We start from the raw sequence: 22,307 nt of genomic DNA on the forward strand, positions 1-22,307 counted from the left end.
ATTAACTTAAATGACTAGCTTAATTCAATGGTTGACTGATAAACATTTTATATTAGAGTCATAGGTTCAGTCTATGCTAAGAGCAATAAGAATGATTTAGTTAATGGTGTGTTTGAGGTGTTTTTTAGTGGAATGTTGTAGACCCATCCATTACCATATAATCATATTATTAAAAAAATAATTATACTCGAAAACAGTTAAGAAAGAAGCTTTGACTAAACTTTCGATTATTAGTTTAAAGTGTTATATATTTGAATTTTATAATCATCAGAAAATATTGATTTTGTGGTGATAGTATTAAATAAATTAAATACAAGATATGGTGAAATTAACTTAAATGACTAGTTTAACTTAACGGTTGAGTGCCTAACATTTTATAAGAGTCATAGGTTCAATCAGATTATTAAAAAAATAATTATACTCGAAAGCAGTTAAGAAAGAAGCTTTGTCAAACTCGAAAGCAGTCACTGTTTAAAAGCAAATGCCGAATAGTAGCATTTATCAGGTTCTAAATTCACTAATCACTAGCCACTTATTAAGCACAAGTGCTCAATCATTCTAGCCCAACCATAAAACAAGATAAGCCAGAGTTACTAGGAGAATCACAAAGAAAAATAGACTTGTATACTAGGAAAACGAAAGAAAAATAAATAGAAAAGTTTCTCTAGAAGTCGATAGTAGTCCTGTAAATGAACCGAATGTACACGAACATAAACGAATAATTTTTTTTTGTTCATGTTCGTTCATTTAAATGATAATTTAAATGATAAACGAACATAAACAAACGTAAACGAACACAAACGAACGAACATAAACGAACATAATAAATGAACATAAATGAACAACACAAAAACAAACTTATTTGAACACAACAAATGAATATAAAAAAAGTAAATAACAAGAATAACAACTTAAAATTCATTAATATAACCTGCAACTTTAGAGTTAATTTGTTCGAATACGAAAAAATATACATAAATCATAAATAAGCTATATGAACATAATAAAGTCTTAAAGTTAATTTGTTCAACAAAACAATCTTCTTGAAATCCAAACAACTTCAATAATCTTCATAACATATTCAACTTGACTTCTGTTCGAATATAAATGAACATAAATGAACGGACATAAATAAACATAAATGAACGAACATAAACGAACATATAATCGAACGTTCACGAACATAAATGAACGAACAAACCATTTGTTTGTGTTTGTTTATTTAATTAAACGAACGTAAAATCTTATTCATATTCGTAAATAAACGAACATAAACGAACTTTCTATTGCACACTCCTAAACTGATAACTAAACGTTAAGTTCATATTGAGGCCTAGACTACAGCACAACGACCCACCAAAGGCCAAACTACTAGCAGTTACTTTACATACAAATTTTACATTAAAGCCTGCCCGAACCCACCACCTCTCTTCCCTTAAATTGTCGGCAACCACAAGAAAGATTGTCCATCAATTTTGTTTCATTTACTCAACATAAAGTATAGAGTCAAGCTAAATGGGTGAAGCTGAGGATCACAAGTGAAGGTCTAACGTGATTTTAGCTTTGTAAATTCTATAATCAAAAGATCAAATGTTGGTCCAAGACCGTGCAGTTCCCAAATCTTCTAAGCCTTCCCAGATCAGAACCCTCCCTACAATTCAACCCAACAGGTTCTCTGAGTCCAAAAGCCTCGATTTTTCCACATGGGTTTCCGAGAATTTCTACAGAATCATAGCAATCTTTGTCTTAGTCTCCACCGTGGCCGCCGTTTTCTTCCTCTACAGTTCAACCGACACGGCTTCCTTCATTTGCCTCCAATCCCAGACCCAACGCGCCATGAATTCCATATCTCTCCCTCAAATCAACTGGAATTCGGTCAAACCCATTACTGACAAGACTTCTCCGTACGCTAATTTCAGATCGGAGCAGTGGATAGTTGTCTCCGTTTCGAGTTACCCGTCCGATGCGTTGCAAAAGATGGTGAAGATTAAAGGGTGGCAGGTTTTGGCAATCGGGAACTCGAGGACTCCCAGAGACTGGAGCTTAAAAGGTTCCATTTTTTTGTCCTTAGATACGCAGGCTAGTTTGGGTTTCCGTGTCGTGGATCATTTGCCTTATGATTCTTATGTTAGAAAAAGTGTTGGTTATTTGTTTGCGATTCAACATGGTGCTAAAAAGATCTTTGATGCCGATGATCGGGGTGAAGTGATTGATAATGATATAGGGAAGCATTTTGATGTAGAATTGGTGGGGGAAGGAGCTAGGCAAGAAGTTATATTGCAGTATAGTCATGATAACCCTGACAGGAAAATAGTCAACCCTTATATTCATTTCGGGCAACGGTCGGTTTGGCCTAGGGGGTTACCATTGGAGAATGTAGGTGAAATTGGACATGAGGAGTTTTACACTGAGGTTTTTGGTGGGAAACAGTTTATACAGCAAGGAAGTTCGAATGGGTTACCGGATGTTGATTCGGTGTTCTATTTTACTAGGAAGTCGGGCTTGGAAGCCTTTGATATTAGGTTTGATGAGCATGCACCCAAAGTGGCACTGCCGCAAGGTATGATGGTGCCGGTGAATTCGTTTAATACGATTTACCATTCATCAGCATTTTGGGCCTTGATGCTCCCTGTTTCTGTTAGCACAATGGCTTCAGATGTATTGAGGGGTTATTGGGGACAGAGGCTTTTGTGGGAGATTGGTGGTTATGTAGCTGTGTATCCACCTACGGTTCATCGGTATGACAGAATCGAGGCATACCCCTTTTCAGATGAGAAGGATCTTCATCTGAATGTAGGCCGTTTGATCAAATTCCTGGTGTCATGGAGATCAAATAAGCATAGGTTGTTTGAGAAGATATTGGAATTGAGTTATGCTATGGCAGAGGAGGGCTTTTGGACCGAGCAGGACCTCAAGTTTACTGCTGCTTGGCTTCAAGACTTGCTTGCTGTAGGTTATCAGCAGCCAAGGTTGATGACATTAGAATTGGACCGACCACGGGCAACTATCGGTCATGGGGATCGAAAAGAATTTATCCCTCAGAGACTGCCGTCCGTCCATCTAGCAGTGGAAGAAACAGGAACAGTTAGTTCTGAGATTGGGAATTTGATTCGTTTGAGGAAGAATTTCGGAAATGTTGTACTTATCATGTTCTGCAATGGTCCTGTTGAACGTACTGCCTTGGAGTGGAGATTGCTTTATGGGCGGATATTTAAAACTGTGGTTATTTTGTCTGCAAAGAAGAATTCAGATCTTGCTGTTGAAGAAGGTCAATTAGATCACCTTTACAAGTAAGAATCATTTCATTAACTAAGACATTATGCTTTTAGTTTATCAGTTTATTTGTCTATGGTGCATCTTGCTTAGAACTTGGATTTTTAATTTATTTACTTTCTTCTCTCTTAAAATTTTCTTAAGAGAATAAAGTGACATTCTGGTTTACCTGATAGCTTTTCCATTGAGCAATTAGAGTGTAGATTTGCCTTATTTCTTTTCCATCCTTATCTGGGCAGTCATGATCTTAACCTTCGATTTTATGTTAATCTTCATGCTTTAAATTATTTTATAAAATTTGAGGTAGTGAGATTAAGAACTAGTAAATAGCGGAGTCTAATATATTAGGTTGTGAAGGGTGACATGTTGTATAAAGAAACTCGTAATCATTTGATTTTAACTCAAAATAAAATATAAAATGAGTGAACTATGGAAAGGAACATACAAATTTGAACATTGGTTGGGAGAAGCATGATTCTAAGATGCTTTCACAAGAATTTCATGATGGAATCATTTACACGTAGATTATACGTGCTTGGAATGTTTCTGGTATTAGAATTTTTCTCCAATTGGGGCTACCCCTGTTTGATTAGCTGTTTGATTATACTTTGTGAGTTATATTTGACTCGGCTATTTTTGCAAAGGGCTTTTGTAAGCCTTAAGCAGCAAAAGTTGTATTTTAATAAATCCTTGCATAAAGTAGATACAGTATAGTGTTTGAAACTGGGCTTTGCAACCTTTTGATTTGCTGGTTCTAGATAGTATCATTAGATATTTTAAAATCTTAAACATTGTCCTCTTTTCTGATTTTATTCATCATCCTCGACAACTTGTTCCTTTCTTCTCGAGCCTCTCTCTTTTTTTAGTATCTCTGCATTTTGTTGCTGCATCATACCTAGGCTCTCTCTTCTCACTGAATTCAGTGAGGTTTTTGCCTCGTAGGAAGAATTGAGGGGAAACATCTCTTTCAATCAAAGACTGTCGATTCGTGATAAATTTTCAATTTAAAATTTTCTTTGTTGCTGTTTAAACCTCCCTCTTAAGCACAACACTTTTGTTTTGGGGGGGGGGGGATAGTGCACATTCATTTTATTTTCAGAATGAATTAATTGTCTTAATAATTAATCATCTCATTGAAGGAGTTATCTTGTAGTGCAAATGGATTTTTCCAATATAAATTACACCATAATTGTCTTTTCTTTTCCTATTATGTTGACATGTAAGTTAGGTTTGGCATTAAGTCAATTAGGTTGGTGTGTTCCTTTCTTCTGAACTAAGTCTTCTTAAAGGCAGCAAATTGTTGTTAAATGGTCAATTAATAGTTGATAATCATGGAAACTTATCTCTGAAGTGAGGCCATACCTGTTTTACCCGGTGTCTGTCATGTTTACTAATTATCTCATAATATATTTTACAGGCAGCTGCCCAAGATATTTAATCGGTTCCCTAGTGCGGACGGCTTTTTATTTGTTGAAGATGATACCGTTCTTAATTACTGGAATCTACTACAGGCAGACAAGGCTAAGCTATGGATTACAGATAAGGTACGTAAGCCTTCTCGGTTAGTATTTTATTTCTTTGGTGCCTACTCTTGATATGTTCTTTTAAATATTTAAAACAAATTTTCATTAGTAATTTTTGTCCCTAGGACTTTGGGTTTTATCTATTTCTTTTAACCATTTATAAATGATTATATATTGTTCTGGTAAGTATTTGTGATTTGCAATAGATTTGCCATTTAATGAAGGAAGCAGTTTCCATTGTCATAAAATTGCTGATCATGAATAACTAATGAGTCGTCGTTATTATTTTTCTTCTTAATTCGATGTGATTTAGGTACCTATGTCTTGGTCAACCGAGACAACCAAAGAAAATTCGGATTGGTATTCAAAGCAAGCAGACATGGTCAACAAAGTTGTTAGTACAATGCCAGTTCACTTCCAAGTAAACTATAAAGAAGTAGTGCAGAATGAGCAGAGCCTCATAATTTGCAGTTCCGAGATATTCTATGTTCCTCGGCACTTTGTGGCTGACTTCGTTGATCTCGTTAACCTGGTCGGGAAATTAGATATCCATCAAAAGGTTGCTGTACCCGTGTTCTTTCTGTCGATGGATTCACCCAGGAACTTCGATTCGGTGCTGAGTACAATGGTGTATAAGCAAGATCTACCTTCAACTAATTCTTCTTCAACGCATTATTCGGCACAAGCACCGGCAGTTCATCCATGGAAGGTGTCGAGTGAAGAGGAGTTCATAAAGCTAATAAGAATAATGGCGGAAGGTGATCCCCTCCTAATGGAATTAGTTTGAAGGTGACAAATTTGTTTGACAACGAAGAAATATGGTTGGATGAGGACCACTTTTGTAACTGTAATACCAAACACTGTTTTTTGTTTTTTGTTTTTGGGGATGGTGGGGTGGTTTCCTTGATTCTTTTATGGGGAAGGAGACTTCTTTGTAGATGGTTTACCTTTGTATGATTCTTTTACTGATTGGAGATTCCCTCTAAAGGTCTCATTTAAATAGTTGCAAAGTCTTCTTTTTTCCCCTTAGCTGCAAACTATGTTGAAATTCGACCATCAAATTTATTAAAAAGACCTTTTTTTCCATTAAACAGCCGCATGTCGTGCCATGTTTTGTGTCCGAGAATATGCAATCGGGACGAAGTATGATTTTATGTTAGGAGGAAACATATTTATAAAAAATTTCAAAGGCGGGGACTGGGTATGGAACATGGCGACTCTGCTTGGTGTAATGAAGGATCATATTTGGTGGTGAGGTCTAACATGCAGCGAAATTGTAGGTCGATTGCACCACATTTGCGTGCATAGGCAGATGGCAATGTCGAAGGGCTATAATAGCATGAGAAAGTCATGTACGTGGCTTGGCAATGTGAGGTGAGCTTGCATCAAGGGTTCTCCAAGTGTTGGAAGATTTGTCATTTTCATCACATTCTGATTAGTGGCGGAATATAATGCAGATTAGTAGGGGTAACGGTCCTCATAAAATTTGAAAAATTATAATCTAGACCTTTAAAATTTTCAAAATATTTAATTTGTCATTCACAAAATTTTTAGAAATTCATATTAATCTTTAAATTTTTTGAATAGTCTTAATTAAATCCCTTCCATAATTTTTAAATTTTTCGTTAAGCCTCTCAAATTTTCAAAATTTTTAGTTAGATCCTAATTTTAAAAAAATGTAAACTTAACCCTTCAAAATTTTTGAAAATTTAATTTAAAATTTTAAGTGATTTACCAAACTCTGTCATCAAATTTCGCCACTATTACCAATCTAAAAAAACATTGGGTGTGAGGCTTTGTTGATTGAAATTGATAAAATCCGAATAGGGTTGTGCAAGAATCTTAAGGATTGGCTCCTCTTGTCCATAAGCAAATATCTAGATGAAATCATTTTTTTCGATAAATTTAGGATGAATATAATGTAGTATTTGTTTAAAAATTCTTAATCATTTAACAATAAATGTTTATACCCATATAAACGAGGTATTCAAGTTTAAGACCTCAAAAAATAATAATAAATTCTTTAACCAGTAAGATCTTTAGTACGTACAAAGACAATAGATTCAAAAATCGACATAGAGGGACAACTATCAACATCAAACGTTATTCAGCCAAAAGCATAATGGGCTCATATTTAAACCGATCCCCAAATTCAAGCCCACATCAAGCAAGCCCAAATTCCATAGTTAGACAAATTAATTTTTGTATAAATTTTGATTGAATGAATGTAAACTGATCATAACTAAACATGAAAATGAATTAAATGAGAATCTAAATACATTCAAAAATATATATTTTTTATAATTAATTGGATTTATTAAAAACACCAAATAATTAATCGAATTAATTCATTCCGATCAATTAATTTACTCTCAATCAATTTATGAGCTCCCTACCGATATCTGGAATATGGAAACAGTGGATGCAACATACCAACTGTGCATTATTACTATCCATCCAAAGTTGTTTCTCTCTCTCTCTCTCTCTTATGTCTCCATGATATATCATGTGATAATGGCCTAAAAGTGTAATGGTTCAAAAAAAGGAAAATGACCTAAAAGTTTAATGGTCTTTGTTGTCTTTTTAAATGGTCCTTGTATGAGTTGGCTTTTCTCATTTCTTATTCCTATTTATTTGTTTTTTAAAATGGGGTCAAACTCGTCATCTCATGTGACTTTTTTCTTCTTTGTTTTTGTGTTATTATGACATTTTCTTTTAAAATGTCCCATACCATATTTGATTTTTCTTAAGTTTTACAATCTTATTTTTTTATTAAAAAAGTATACATTTTTGTTTCCAAATTTAATTTAATGCGATATCTATAAACTAATAATTAAATTTTAAATTTATCTTTATTTCAAAAAAGTATAATTTTTTGTTAAAAACTTAATTTAATGCGATATTTATAAATTAATAATTAAAATTAAATCGTTTGATATAATCGAAGAAATATGAACAAATAAATTTGATAGAGGACTAATAAAACAATTGGTAAAAATTAATGGGACAAAGAAAAATTTGACTCTCCTAATATCCCTATAAAATTAACATCTACAATATAAATCTCAAAATATTGTAGAGACTATAAAATATTACATATCTCTAAAATAATTATTTTCTACAATTCTAAGGGTACCTACACCATATTTATAGAGTCAAATAGTTGTTCAATAAAAAAACTTAATTCCATAAAGGTTTCATTATCTAAAATAAAAATTGACTCATTAAATAAAATCAATTATTAAAGAATCTCCAACGACTAGAATTACAATCAGGCCCGACCCAATACATGTGTCAGATGAGCCTTAGCCCAGGACAACATGTTTGAGGGAGACATCAGTTTTCTAGTGCTTATAGTATATATATATATATTTGGCCCAAAAATTAGCCCAAAAAATTAGATTTCTATTACATTTTTGTTTAAAAAATTATTTATGTTTTGGTACAAGTATATGAACATAAAATTATTATCTCGCTCAGGACATTAAAACTCATTGTACCGGCCCTGATTACAATAAGATTTAACTTAATCATTAATTAAAATTCGAGTCGATATTTAACAATAGTAAATATCATATAAAATTATAACCTGACATATTATTTTTGAAAGTCCTTAATCGACATAAAAATCGTAATAATAAATATTTTTTTAAATTTTATTTAATACATAAAATTCTAATCATAACACTTTAACCATATTTTTGAATTATTAAATTTTTAAGAGTAGAATAATAAAAAAAATATAATAATATCAAAGTATTAATAAACGATTTATTCAAAACTGTTAATGAATAATGAATAAAAATATTTTAATTTTATTAATAGTGAATGAAAAATATTTCCAAAAAAATAAATCTAATAATAATAGCATATAAAAACAATATATTTAATAAATACTAAAACGATATAGTAAAATTATTATTACTTATTTAATCATGATTATAATTAAAATCTTGACTATTAAAAATATAAATAAAATCTGAATACATTCAATAAATATTGTTATTTGTTAATAGAGTTAATTGTATTATACATCCTCAAGATATAAAGCTCAATCTAAATTGGTCCTCAAACTTTTGAATATTCCAATTTCACCCCAAACTTTGATTTTCACTTTAAATTGATCCTCAAACTTCTCAACATTTCAAATTCATCCTCAAGATATAACCTTCATTCTAATTCAGTCCCTAAACTTTTGAACAATCCAATAATGTCCATCAAAATCATTCAAAAGTTTTGGGTGAAATTGGAATATTCAAAATTTTAAGGACAAAACTAGGACCCCCATTGTAATTTGGTCCTTAAAATTTTGAATATTCCAATTTCACCCAAAACTTTTGAATGATTTTGATGGACATTATTGGATTGTTCAAAAGTTTAGGGACTGAATTAGAATGAAGGTAATGCTAATTGAGTAAAAGTTCCATCCAATCAATGCTATGGTCACCGGATATTTTTACAACAAAGTTAACGATTTTTGTTGACCTAAAAACCCTTCCTTTCCTTCTAAACATAATATTTTCTCTCTATTGCTTCTTCTTTCGGCTTTTAAGTTCCAACCACAATTCATTCATTCATATTTCAGTTGCAAATCTCGGAGAAGTCTGAGAAAAATGAATATATAAAGTTGGAGAGATAAACAATCAGCAGAACACATGACGATACCGTTGCAATAATTCACCTTTTTTTTTCTTTCCCAACATCTTCCCTTTTATTTTTATTGGCCTACTCTGCTTACTCCAAGAGGGGGAGAGATATTTCTCAAGGTACCCTTTTGCCTTCATCACCATCTGTTTCTGTTTTTCTCTTCTTGGTATCATCAAACTCTTTGCTTTGTTGGGTTATCACTCATTTGGATCTCCATTTTTTGGTTTATGTTTTCATGTCTGCTGATATGGGTATGCTTGATCTTGTCTAAACTTTAATGCCTTTTTTTTTCTTTTTTCCTTAACTCTTGTTCTGATCTGATTGTCTGCTTGTTAAAGCTTTATTCTCACAAAGTGAGTTTGAGAGAAGTTAAGAATTCAGTTTTTTTTTGCAGGGGTTTAGAAATGGTTTAATTTGTTTTTGTCACCAAGCATTATAGAATTTAGATTAACAGATCTTAAGTTGAATTAAGTTTTGAAAGGTTGTTGGGTTCTTCATATTCAGTTTATCATTGCTTTTTGATCCCGTGATTGATCATGTAAATTGCTGCTTGAATTGCCTATCAATGGCACTAATTCTAAAATTCTGTTGCTGCCTTCTGATTATTTGTGTGATCAAATAAAAAAAACTTTGCTTTCCTCAAAGTCCTCATTTGATTGATGTTTGTGCCAAGTTTCGAGCAAGATTGATTAGGGTATTCTCCTAAGAGCATGCGACAACTGCAAGCAAACGTTTGGAACTTAGTTTGTAGTATAAGTGGTCTTCTGTTATAATACAATTAAAATTAATGATAATTGGTTTAAAGAATGTCAGTTTATCTTATTTAATTTTTTTTTTGGCCAGAATAATATGAGATTATTTATTATTAAATTCCATATTATGTGAAGTTGTCAAATGTGTGCATATGGAAATATGCCTTTTTTTTAGTTTATATAGGAGGTGCTGGTTTGAGATCTGCTTTCAATTATTTGAACTTTATCTTGATGTTTTGAATTCGGCAAGGTGTGATGCATAGGCAGAACACGTCATTCATGTTTACACAAGCTGAAAATTTGCTCTTAATCTTTCATATACTGGTGTGGAATATAAAATGTGTTATATGAGATTTAACTTTATGGTAGACTAAATAATTCATGAAGCATTTTGACTGGAACGGTAGATCTGGTTTTGAAAGGAAGATATACATTCTTAAGACTTTAGTCTCTTCCTTCTGATGTGGATCAAGTTCCAGACATTAATTTATGGAGAAAAGAAGATATACCTTGAAAGAAGGTCATGGGTAAGACAGGATTCAGCTACTGAGATTGTTAATGTTGTTTAGAATTGTTTTACTTAGAAGCAATACATGTCAAGTTGGCTGCATTGCTTGCTTGGACACATAAAGACTTTCTGAAATTTCTTCATGTAGAATCCAATCAACTGCTGTTTTACCATCACCTCTCACCGCTCCATCAACATTGAATTTAAAGAAATCAGTAGGAGGCGGAGACCAGTAGATAGCCTTTTTGACTTTTATAGGATTTAGTAGGAAATCTATCTGCCATCAACATTCGAATCCTTTTTGATTGTGCTGTTATAACAAGAAACACTTTTTTCTGCTATGGCTCAGATTGTTACACTGTTGTACTTTGTTTTCTGCTTATTAGTGCAATGTGAAATAGGAACATAATGTTAATCAACTAAAATTATTGTATGCATTGATTCAAAGTTTTTTTATTAATATTTTGTACTGTGACTTAATTTTTGAGTGCATAATAAAATACATGTATTTCTCCAGTAAGTTTTGTGCAATTTCCTGACTCGTGCAGGTTGGATTCTCAAGTTGATCTATTATATTTTTGCTTGATAAAACTTCGAAAAATAACTCTGAGAAATGTCTAGCCCAGCAAAAGTTCAGGATCCTGCATTTCAAGGAGTGGGTCAAAAACCGTATCCTTAAGATGAAGGGGCATATAATGAGTTGTGAATTCATGTACTTGAGATTTTTATAACATTTTCTTTATATAAGAGTATATATATTTATTTAAACATAACTTTTGATAAGAGAGACCATAATCAATTATTTTTCCAACACCACCTCAAAAATAAAAAATGACACATGCTTTTTGTTTTCTTGTTGAGATGTGTGCTTATTGATTTATTGATTTATTTATGCATGCATTGTATTTTATCTTTATTTTTAATTATCTTACTGCCGGAGGTCTTCCACGGAAGCTGCTCTCAATCTGGCGTTGGGGGCAGCTTACTACCCCACCTCCCCCTTACCCATTTGCATATGGGAATAGGGTTTTGTTGTTGTTGTTGATGTGTGCTTATGTTCCATATACATATATATGCTACGAGTTTTTTGCAAAGACTGTTGCACTTGACATCTTATAGTGGGACTGAAATCTGGCGTATTGAGAATTTTCAGCCAGTTCCGTTGCCAAAGTCTGACTATGGAAAATTCTTTATGGGGGATTCTTATATTGTCTTACAGGTGAAGATTCTGTTTCTCTCTTGTTTTCTCTATTTTTTGTGGACGCTCACCGCTGTACATGCGTTTTTACCTTGTTCTGGGCCAAGATAAATCATTCGAGGTGATTTACTACTTTTTTGTAATGTCTCAGTCACTTCTTTTATATGCTATTTTTGTAGACAACATCTAGCAAGGGTGGTTCATATCTATATGATATACACTTCTGGATTGGTAAAGATACTAGTCAGGTGAGTTTTCACTGCATCTACTTTTACTCTTCTTAATTTGTTCAGGCTTTAAATGTGCCTTCAAATGAATTAAGATATCTTTCGAGATCATTTCGTCACGTGCAGGATGAGGCTGGAACAGCTGCTATCAAAACTATTGAGCTGGATTCAATACTAGGAGGGCGTGCAGTGCAGCACAGGGAACTTCAAGGCCATGAATCTGACAAATTTTTGTCATACTTTAAACCTTGCATTATCCCATTAGAAGGTGGCATTGCTTCTGGATTTAATAAGGCAGAAGGAGAAGAGTTTGAAAAGCGGTTATATGTCTGCAAAGGAAAGCGAGTTGTCAGATTGAAGAAGGTATCCGATGTTCACTACATATGTTTGATGAGTATGGATAAAAAGAAGGAAGAAACAAAAAGTTCCTTGAACTAATTATATAGCATTTAATGAGATTATTGAGGATCAACTGAATACCATTTTGTGTTATGCCCTGCAGGTTCCTTTTGCTCGATCTTCATTGAATCACGATGATGTATTTATCCTGGACACTCAGAATAAGATTTATCAGTTCAATGGTGCAAACTCTAATATTCAGGAAAGAGCAAAGGCATTAGAGGTTATTCAGTTCTTAAAGGAAAAGTATCATGATGGAACGTGCAATGTTGCAGTTGTTGGTAAGGGTTTATGCATATAAAGGATCAACAATGCTGTTCCCCCCCCCCACTTTTCCACTAATCTATGAATACTAATTGAATTGCGTGAAAGGTTTATTTATTTTACTCTGAGTTCGGTACATTTTGAATATATGCATTAATGTAATCACCCTGCAGATGATGGCAAATTGGACACTGAGTCCGACTCTGGTGAGTTTTGGGTTCTGTTTGGTGGTTTTGCTCCACTAGGAAAGAAAGTTCACAGTGAAGATGATGCTATTCCCGAGACTACTCCCGCTAAACTTTATAGGTATTTTTATGTTTTTTTTTTACTGGTTGCGAAATGAAGATTGTGCCTTTAAAATTTTGCTAGAATTAGATGCAAATACTATGCATCTTTTTATATGTTGGTAACTATAATTTAGTTTCTTAGTGATTGCAATCAGATTACTAGATCATAATAGAAAATTAAGCAACTGTTCATGAATTTGGAAGACCAAAATAAGACTTATAACTTGTTTTTTCGTTGTTGCGAGCACACATCAAAGACTTTTTTATGTACTTGAAATACTTAAGCTTTTACATATTTATGTATCACATTTAATTTGTTACCTCCATATAACAGTTCTTAAACTCAAGCTGTTCTAATGTAGCAAATATAAACCCTAGCTTCTTTTAATGGAGTTATGGTAACTATTACCTATTAATTCAACCTTTAAGCTCCTCCTTTTTAGTTTATCCAATTTGTTCAATATGTTATGATTCTCATATGCTTTGGAATCCCAAGCAATTATCTTTATGCTGCAAGAAATCCAAAATCATGTTTTTTAATGTGTTATCGAGAATGTTGTGATTAGGAGAAGTCACGAGACTGTGTAGGTTGAGATTAGCGTTATTTTATTCATACACTTATGTCAATTGCCTTTGTTCTTTTTCAAAAAGGAAAAGGAGACAAGGATATTTAGAGTGGGCCTTAGAAAGCCTTTATGTGTTTAGACAATTTCTCTGGAGAGAATAAATTAACTTATTAACCTTAGAGTTTCTTCGGACAGCTTTAATACTACTTTTATGGTCACCGTTGTTATATGTAATGTAGGTGAACTGAACTATTTTTTTTCATATGCTTATTTTAATACAGAGCATATTTTTGGTGCCTTTTTTAAGTAGGCTGTTGAAAACTTTTTGGTTGAATATTATTTCTGTTATTATTGTATTTGGAGGTATATCCCTTATCAATTGCCAATTTGGAATCACTGGTTTCTGTAGCATAACTGATGGTGAGGTGAAGATCGTAGGAGGAGAATTATCAAAAGGCCTACTGGGAAACAACAAGTGCTATATACTAGACTGTGGTGCTGAGGTTTTTGTATGGATTGGACGGGTGACACAAGTAGAGGACAGAAAGGCTGCCTGTCAAGTTGCTGAGGTAGAGCTTGAGGCAAGATATTGATTTATTCATGTATTTTAAGAACATGAATTCTCATTCTCAACCTTTTATCTCCAGGACTTTGTTGGTGGCCAGAAAAGACCAAAAACAACCCGCATTACCCGTGTTATCCAAGGGTATGAAAATAATTCATTCAAGTCCAACTTTGATTCTTGGCCGGTAGGGACCACAACTGTTGGTGCTGAGGAGGGAAGAGGAAAAGTAGCTGGTAGGGATCAATTACTAAGTTACAAATTACACTTATATTTTGTGGTTAATATTGGTGAATGGTGTTTTTTTATATCTAGCTTTGCTGAAGCAACAAGGAGCTGGTGTCAAGGGGATGACCAAAAGTGCTCCCGTAAATGAAGAGGTTCCTCCTTTGCTTGAAGGCAGTGGAAAGATGGAGGTCGAGTTAATAGTCTGCTTGGGTTTTGCCAGTTGACTTAAAAGATCAAATCTCTTCGCTCAAATACAGTGTTGCTTATTTTTCAGGTATGGTGCATCTATGGCAGTGCCAAGACACCATTGCCAAAAGAGGATGTTGGTAAATTCTACAGTGGAGACTGCTACGTTGTGCTTTATACCTACCACTGGGGTGAGAGGAAAGAAGATTACTTCCTATGCTGTTGGATTGGAAAGGATAGCATTGAGGTAATTTTTGTTGTTCTTAGTTGGTATGAAATTTCACAATATGCCCTTCCCCATTCAGTCATTCACCTTCTACTCTCTGTTCATGATAGAACTTACAGTCACATAGCAAGGTGAAACAGTGGAATTTGATGTTAAAATAGTATGGACTAGAGTGCCGCCAATATGAGCTGCTTGTCATTACTAAAATAATATGAGTGCCTACAACTCCTGGAATTTAAGAGTTGCCTTCATAATTTCATGCACATTGTAAAGTTGGATTTCCACCTAGTTTGGATTCTTAAGCTGCCAATTCATTTATCATTAGTTTTTGTCTATTTTCAAGATTGAAGCACTTCCAATTGCATCGGATCTGAGGCCCCTCTTTTTTCCATTCTCTCATGTTTTTATATAGAAGAAAGAGATGCTAATGTAGTTACATCTGAAATTGATGGACCATTATTCTGGTGATGTCCATTCCTGCTATATTATTGCTAAAAGTATACATATTTCTTAAATCAGGAGGACCAAAAGATGGCTGCTCGGTTGGCTAATACAATGTTTAACTCGCTTAAGGGGAGGCCGGTTCAGGTATCATATTACCTTTGACTGAATAACAATATTCTAATGCTTGTGTTGCTAATATATGCTTCTTGCAGGGTCGGGTGTTTGAAGGTAAAGAGCCGCCACAGTTCATTGCACTTTTCCAACCTATGGTGGTCCTTAAGGTATTCGATTTAACCTCAAAATTTAGAATCTCATTTCTAACTGCCTGAGGGTCTTTGGTTTAGAATTGGATGGTATTGACTATTTTTCCTATGATTGATTCCTATCTAGGGTGGTCAAAGCACTGGTTATAAAAAGAGTATCGAAGACAAAGGCTTGACAGATGAAACCTATACTGCAGATTGTGTTGCTCTATTTCAAATTTCAGGAACCGCTGTGCACAATAATAAAGCACTGCAAGTTGATGCTGTATGTATTAGTTGGTTATTTTGTCAATTTCCCCCCGTCATATCATGTTTGCTGGGTTTTGCATTTCCAGTGCATGAATGTTTTTCCCTTGAAACTTACATACAAACCACTAGTTCAGTTTTTTTTTTTGCATGTAAGTACATTTTAGACCCTAACATTTCCTGTTGACACCATTAAGTAGAACCTTGTTTGATGCAACATGTTTTTCAATTTGAACTGAAAAGTTGATAGTTGAACCTCTGTTTGATTTTGAGTAGTTTTTTAAGTTCGGCAAGTTAACAGGCAAACAATTGAATGCTTCTATTTTCTTTTCCCAATGAGGAATTGTTTCTTTCATCGACAAGATTTGATGCATCGAAAAGATATCTCATTGTTTTGTTCTAGCTTTAATGACCTTGCCTATCTCAAATAATTTGAGATTTTTTTTTCATTTATTTCTGGAAGTAGTGTGATTAATCTCTTCCAATCACACTTCCAAAAGCATTATATTATTCATAATTTGATGCATCAAAAAGCATTATAGTATTCATCTTGTCTATTGAAGTTTCCATCCCTTCTGCTATTCTCTCAAGCAATGAAGAAAAATCCTTTTGCTATGATTTTACTAATTATAATGTGACATTATTTATTTAGCCAGTCGAAGCTTACTCATAATGTCCTTGACTTTTAGTTCATTAATGCTATAAAAGAAATTTGTTTTCCCCTGCTAACATATCTTATTTGCCAATACATTTATGAGACGTTGAAAAGCAGAGAAGGGGACAAATGCAATCTTCATTCTTTCTCCATTCGATGCAAGCTAATTTATTTGACATCAAATTTGTCAGGATGATTTTATTCCAGCAGTTTGTTGTCATGCTGTGTGCAACACGGTTATTCCTTTCGTAACCTAACATCAATGCTTTCTTTTTTTTTAAAAAAAACTTTTATTTAGGTGGCAACATCATTAAACTCAACTGAGTGTTTCCTCTTGCAATCTGGATCTTCAATTTTTACTTGGCATGGGAATCAAAGCACTTTAGAACAGCAGCAATTAGCTGCAAAAGTTGCAGAGTTTCTGAAGGTATATTCCTTATACAAGTTACAATCTAGAATCTAAATTCCACCAATTCAAGTTGATTAATTAATACTAAAGAATGTAATAACAGGAATATATGCCATATATCATGTACTAATCAAATGGTAAGATTTAATTCTTGTAATGATAACAGAACTCTTTTTAGTGTTCTAGATAAGTTTTTGTTTGATCACAATTCAGCTTATTGTACCTATTTTCTTCTTTTTGGGACATAGTTGTTTAGGTATTTGCAATTTTCTCCCTTCTGAATATATTCTGAATACATTGTGAGGCATGATAAAATATACTGAAAATTAAATATTTAGTTGTTGTATTTAATCTCTTGTACATTGTATATTTCTAGAAGGCATTTTAGTTAGGATTTTCTACTAAATATACTGAAAATTCAGCACTATCTATTTCTTTCATGCAACTCCTTCACCCATTTCAATCAATCATATATTCATCTTCTTTTGCATTCAGCCTGGAGGTTCTCTTAAACATGCTAAAGAAGGAACAGAGAGCAATGCCTTCTGGTCTGCACTTGGGGGGAAACAAAGTTATACCAGCAAAAAGGCATCTACAGAGACTGTCAGGGATCCCCACTTGTTCACTTTCTCTCTAAATAAAGGTGTCTTTTCTTATTTATGATTGTGATTTGCTTAAGTTGTTAATGAAGCTTATTACCATTCTAATTGTTATTTCCATGATTTTGTCTTCTTCTACATGGACACCTCAGGAAAGTTTGAGGTGAGTTTTTAATGATGTAATTTTACTCTCATTCCTACAGGCATCCAAGTTTCTTCTATGTATAAACTTTCATTTCGTTGTGCAGGTTGAGGAAGTTTACAATTTCACTCAAGATGATCTCTTGACAGAAGACATTTTGATACTTGACACACATGCTGAAGTGTTTGTTTGGGTTGGTCAATCCGCGGACACCAAAGAAAAGCAAAATGTTTTTGAAATTTGCCAGGTATAAATAAAACAGTGATTCCTTCATTCTATAATCTTTCCAATACACACGTTATTCATTTTAGAAGTTATTTGCAGAAATATATAGACTTCGCTGTGTCTCTAGATGGTTTGTCTCCGAATGTTCCACTTTACAAAGTTTCTGAAGGAAACGAACCCTGCTTCTTCACAACATTCTTTTCATGGGATTCCACCCGAGCCATTGTATGTGTCCATGACTGGATTTTTATACTTGTTCTTTTGATTTACTGTCACTTCAATTAATGTTAAATCATTTTTGTATCATTTTCATCTTCATCAACAAGAAATTATGAGAATTCCTATTTTCAGCTTGTTGATTCAAAGTGGGAAAATATCTAGAATCTGTATTGTTTCAACCAACGCAATTATTTTCTAACGAGGAAATGTTTGAATAGTTTAATGTAGAGTCTGTATAAGACTAAATAACCATTTAATCACACCTTTAGCCATCAGATGTACCTGTTTTCGCATGTTTTATTTTCCTTTGCACTAAATAAGAATAGTAAAATGAGGAAAAATAAGAAAACTTTAGAGCAGCTGTGAGGTTCAGGAAGTAAAAAGTCAATGCATAAGGTATAAAATTCAGATTGAATTGATAGAGCCCCAATGATCGAAAGTAGGATTCCATGCATTATGATGATGTATTGATATTGTATGGACCAGAGATGGAGTTGACTAGAATAGTGTAATGTGTTTTAAGAAACTACCATTGAATTCTTCAAAAATTTGAAATTTAAGGATTTTACTTATGCGAGTTTCTTGCATCTTGAGTGATATCAGCGTTATAATGTTGATGCCACTCACAATGGACCCGAATAAGAAATAAATACAGTTGCTATTATTTCTGTACTCACTGAAATTTGTGACACCCTTTTTTGTTTTCAAGGGTGGATTAACAGAGATTTGACTGACATGATTCATCCTTTTCATGTATGTCGTATTCAACTTTGTCTTTTTGATATTTATGCTTAGATATGCTCCGTGACACAGGTGCAAGGAAACTCATTCCAGAAAAAGGTGGCATTGCTCTTTGGAGCTAGTCATTCTGTAGAGGCAAGTTCTTTCCTTAGTTCTCATGAAGTACAAATTTTAATGGTTGAAGTTTCTGTCTGTTCTGAGAAATTTGGATCATAAAAAAAAATCTAACTAGGGTTAATTTTCAAGGCTCCTTGTATGGAAAATAACTTATTATCAATCTATGAAATTTTGATGGATTAAGAGCTAGGATAGAATTGTGATAAATGTTAAACCTTTTGCCTTTCAATTTCAATTCTTTTCGGCTTCCTGTTTATCTTATTATGGTCTTTTAACAAGTTAAAAAAAGTCATTAGTTTTTAATTCCTTGTTGATTTCAGTAACCATTTTTTATTTTAAGCAAAATTTTACGATGAATGAAAATTGGTAGTGTTTGCTCCTAAGGTGGAGCCTTGATCCCGACCTTGTAGTCTTTCTTGAGGTTGACGATTTGTATTGGTAAATTAAGGACAAGTGATATTATGCCAAGTTTGTAGATAATTCCTTGGTCTCTCTTTTCTCAAAAGGAAAAACAATTATATTTACTATATGTACTAGTTCCCTGACTGATGGATTCCATGCTCTGCTGAGACAGGTCAAGTCCAATGGAAACCAAGGGGGTCCCACTCAAAAGGCTTCAGCTTTAGCTGCCTTATCTTCTGCATTCAATCCATCTTCTGCCAAACCAACCCCATCGGTAATGAACTGTATATGCCACTTAAATTTGCTGAATTCTCTCTCTCTCTCTCTATATATGTATGTATAGTTTAGACTTCTTATGCGACTTAACTTTTCGTGAGCTCTTTTCTATATCTTTTTTTTTCTTTCTACTGTATCTACTTTGAAGTCTCGATTAATAAAAACTGAAAAGGAGCTAGTAAGTTGAACCTGTTAATTCCTTCTATTTTAGCTGTCTAGTAAGTTGAACAAGACTATTCGCTGTCTAATACGGGAAAAGCATTTTTGCTTTATGGCTGTCTTTCATTCAAAACTTCAAATGCTGTCAATTTTATTCTTATGTTTAGTTCTTTGATATGGTTATGCACCTTCCACTTGAAGCCCCTACTTTACAAATGGTAATTTTATCAAAAGTTATCACAGTTATGTCATCTTTACCTGCCCTTATTTTGCGTATCTCTCTTCTTTGATATGCTCATGTACCTGCTACCTGAACCCAATCTGACATTAGGTTTTCACTGCAGAAAATGTAGTGTTTTGAGTTATCCCTTGTACTAGTTTTTTTTTCCTTTTTCTTTTTATCTTGTGAGTTATGAAAAAGATTGTTTGCTGCAATTTGATTTAAGTTTTGCCTATTTTGCATACACTAATTCATTAGTTTTGAAAATTGACACTAGAGAATGGTGAAAATTGATATCCACCATATTATCAGGAACATAGGAGAACCATTTTATAATGTACTTTCAGGAACCACAAAGAAAGTCGTGGCTTTTGATTAGCCTTATTGCCTAAGCAAGATATCTAGTTGTTTACGTCATACTGGCCGGAGAAGGGGACTTCTTCCAGGATCTCACTACACACGGGTGAATCCTCTTGTACAACCTGTTAATTACACCGGCTACTGCTCTTCGCCCAAATCCGAAGGGGTGAGCAGACCAAAAGCCATCACAACCCTTAATTTATCATTAACGATAATTAGAGATATACTCTAATTTGACGCATGTCTAATGTATTATACTATTATTTGCTTTGATGTATATTATTATTATGGCTGATTTGTGCCTGTATTTTGAGAATTCAAGGCATTTGTTACACTGCTTATGAGTTAAGGATTTGATATGTGCCATTGTTGCAGTCCCAGGCTCGATCCAATGGAAATAATGGTGGTCCTACACAAAGAGCATCAGCTCTAGCTGCCTTATCATCTGCATTCAATTCATCATCAGCAAGCAAAAAGTCAGCTCCAAAGCCTTCCAGCACGGGTCAGGGTTCACAAAGGGCAGCAGCTGTAGCTGCTCTTTCTGCAGTTCTTACTGCTGAAAAGAAGACGCAACTGCAGGATGGATCCCCTGCAAAATCCACTAGCAGCACTCCTGCTGTATCTACCCCACCATGTAAGAACCCGTGTACTTTGGACTAGGAGATATCTAGAAAACAGAAACCGTTGCTTTAAGCTGGTCCGCAAGTAGTTGCTAAATCTTCCTGATGCCAGCATCTTTATTGAATTTGACCTCATATTTTTCATATAATTGTGAAACTGTCTGATGGCATTGAGATTCTACAGCCGAAACAAAAAGTGAAGCAGACCCTTCTGAAGTTGAGAATTCTAAGGAGGTTGCCAAAGCCAAGGAGACAAGTGTAGCACCTGAAACCAATGGGGAGGATTCAGAACCAAAGCAAAAGATACAGCTGGATGAGAATGGTACATATAGTTATGAGCAGCTGAAAGCCATATCTGGTTCTGCTGTAACCGGAATCGATCTCAAACGGAAAGAGGTTTGTTCTGACATCAATGTATCGATGTTTCTAAGTTAACTCTTTATTTACTTTCCCCGAACATATTGCTCTTATTGTTTGATTTCTCAGACTTATCTGTCGGATAAGGAGTTCCAGATGGTTTTCGGTATGGATAAAGAATCATTCTATAGATTACCAAAGTGGAAGCAAGACCTGAAGAAGAAGAAAGTTGATCTATTCTAAGAATTCCAGCAAGTGATTATGTGCTTCATCTGCATTCTGACTAGCAATCCGTCATTTATTTTGATCTCGAATTCTGTTCGGAAAATTGTGTTGTCGATGGTATATGGTTCCTGGATTGGTATGTCTTAGCATCCAAGATTTGATCATACGATGTTGTCTAAAAGAGATATTTTTGGGGTTTTCTTTTTCCTACCTTCTCACGGTGATCACACACATGGTAGACAAGGACAGCTTTGGCATGGCATGCCAGCATTCTTTCACTTGGTTTGCCATGTATCTCCATAATCTTTGTTTCTTATTCAACTTTCATTTATTTTATTTTCCGTTGTTTTGATTTGTTAAAAGGAAGGTGATGTATAAGATATTGCATTTGTATTGAACTCCAATAAAAGTAATGAAAATTCATTGTTTGAGAACCTATTGATTCTTTTTATTTTAGATTGTCATGTGAATGATAAATTGATTGAATTTTTTCTGTTCTTTAATTGTGAATGAAATTATTTTATATAAAAATACATATTTTAATTGAATTTTTTAGTTATTTTATTTAAAGAAAATATTAATATTGTAATATACGAAATAAATATATAAAAAAATAACTCATTATTAATAGTTTGATATATAAACTGTAAATTTAAACATTTTTATATAATTAATATAAATATTTATAAAATATATTTAAAAATACCACCCACCATATTTTTCTTCTCATTATTGCAAAACTAATTAACAAAATCTAGAGAAATATAATTCTACAAATAGAA

At 33.6% G+C, this 22,307-nt stretch overlaps 2 protein-coding genes across 3 annotated transcripts; both read left to right on the forward strand.

The window, feature by feature from the left end:
* Positions 1 to 1,473: 1,473 nt before the first annotated feature.
* LOC120155486 (probable glycosyltransferase STELLO2) lies at positions 1,474 to 5,827 on the forward strand. Its single transcript, XM_039167035.1, has 3 exons — positions 1,474 to 3,290; positions 4,691 to 4,817; positions 5,110 to 5,827. Exons 1-3 carry the CDS (start codon positions 1,591 to 1,593, stop codon positions 5,581 to 5,583), a joined length of 2,301 nt encoding a protein of 766 aa, XP_039022966.1. The 5' UTR covers positions 1,474 to 1,590; the 3' UTR covers positions 5,584 to 5,827.
* Positions 5,828 to 9,337: 3,510 nt separating this feature from the next.
* On the forward strand, positions 9,338 to 21,961 carry LOC120155496 (villin-2-like). Of its 2 annotated transcripts, XM_039167041.1 has the most exons (24): positions 9,339 to 9,562; positions 11,252 to 11,372; positions 11,823 to 11,922; positions 12,081 to 12,149; positions 12,255 to 12,491; positions 12,631 to 12,808; positions 12,965 to 13,097; positions 14,054 to 14,213; positions 14,292 to 14,442; positions 14,522 to 14,622; positions 14,709 to 14,867; positions 15,366 to 15,434; positions 15,503 to 15,571; positions 15,681 to 15,818; positions 16,753 to 16,881; positions 17,359 to 17,506; positions 17,615 to 17,625; positions 17,711 to 17,851; positions 17,929 to 18,054; positions 18,862 to 18,924; positions 19,481 to 19,582; positions 20,699 to 20,957; positions 21,128 to 21,339; positions 21,430 to 21,961. In XM_039167041.1, the coding sequence occupies exons 2-24, from the start codon at positions 11,317 to 11,319 to the stop codon at positions 21,541 to 21,543; spliced, it is 2,925 nt and encodes a 974-aa protein (XP_039022972.1). In that variant the 5' UTR covers positions 9,339 to 9,562; positions 11,252 to 11,316; the 3' UTR covers positions 21,544 to 21,961. The 2 variants fall into 2 exon arrangements, with proteins under 2 accessions (XP_039022976.1, XP_039022972.1); XM_039167045.1 differs by lacking the exon at positions 19,481 to 19,582 and having other exon boundaries at positions 9,338 to 9,562.
* The last annotated feature ends 346 nt before the right edge of the window (positions 21,962 to 22,307 follow it).

The sequence above is a fragment of the Hibiscus syriacus genome, unplaced genomic scaffold (genome assembly GCF_006381635.1).
Source record: "Hibiscus syriacus cultivar Baekdansim isolate YM2019G1 unplaced genomic scaffold, ASM638163v2 tig00002840_pilon, whole genome shotgun sequence".
In the NCBI taxonomy this organism is placed as follows: domain Eukaryota; kingdom Viridiplantae; phylum Streptophyta; class Magnoliopsida; order Malvales; family Malvaceae; genus Hibiscus; species Hibiscus syriacus.

Excerpts from the sequence above, each read along its gene's own strand:
- LOC120155496 (XM_039167041.1), top strand. The coding sequence starts at position 11,317 with ATGTCTAGCCCAGCAAAAGTTCAGGATCCTGCATTTCAAGGAGTGGGT. Across the intron at positions 15,572-15,680 it reads AACCTATGGTGGTCCTTAAG|GGTGGTCAAAGCACTGGTTA; the intron begins GTATTCGATTTA and ends ATTCCTATCTAG. Across the intron at positions 18,055-18,861 it reads GGGATTCCACCCGAGCCATT|GTGCAAGGAAACTCATTCCA; the intron begins GTATGTGTCCAT and ends TCCGTGACACAG.
- LOC120155486 (XM_039167035.1), top strand. The coding sequence starts at position 1,591 with ATGTTGGTCCAAGACCGTGCAGTTCCCAAATCTTCTAAGCCTTCCCAG. Across the intron at positions 3,291-4,690 it reads CAATTAGATCACCTTTACAA|GCAGCTGCCCAAGATATTTA; the intron begins GTAAGAATCATT and ends TATATTTTACAG. Across the intron at positions 4,818-5,109 it reads AGCTATGGATTACAGATAAG|GTACCTATGTCTTGGTCAAC; the intron begins GTACGTAAGCCT and ends GATGTGATTTAG.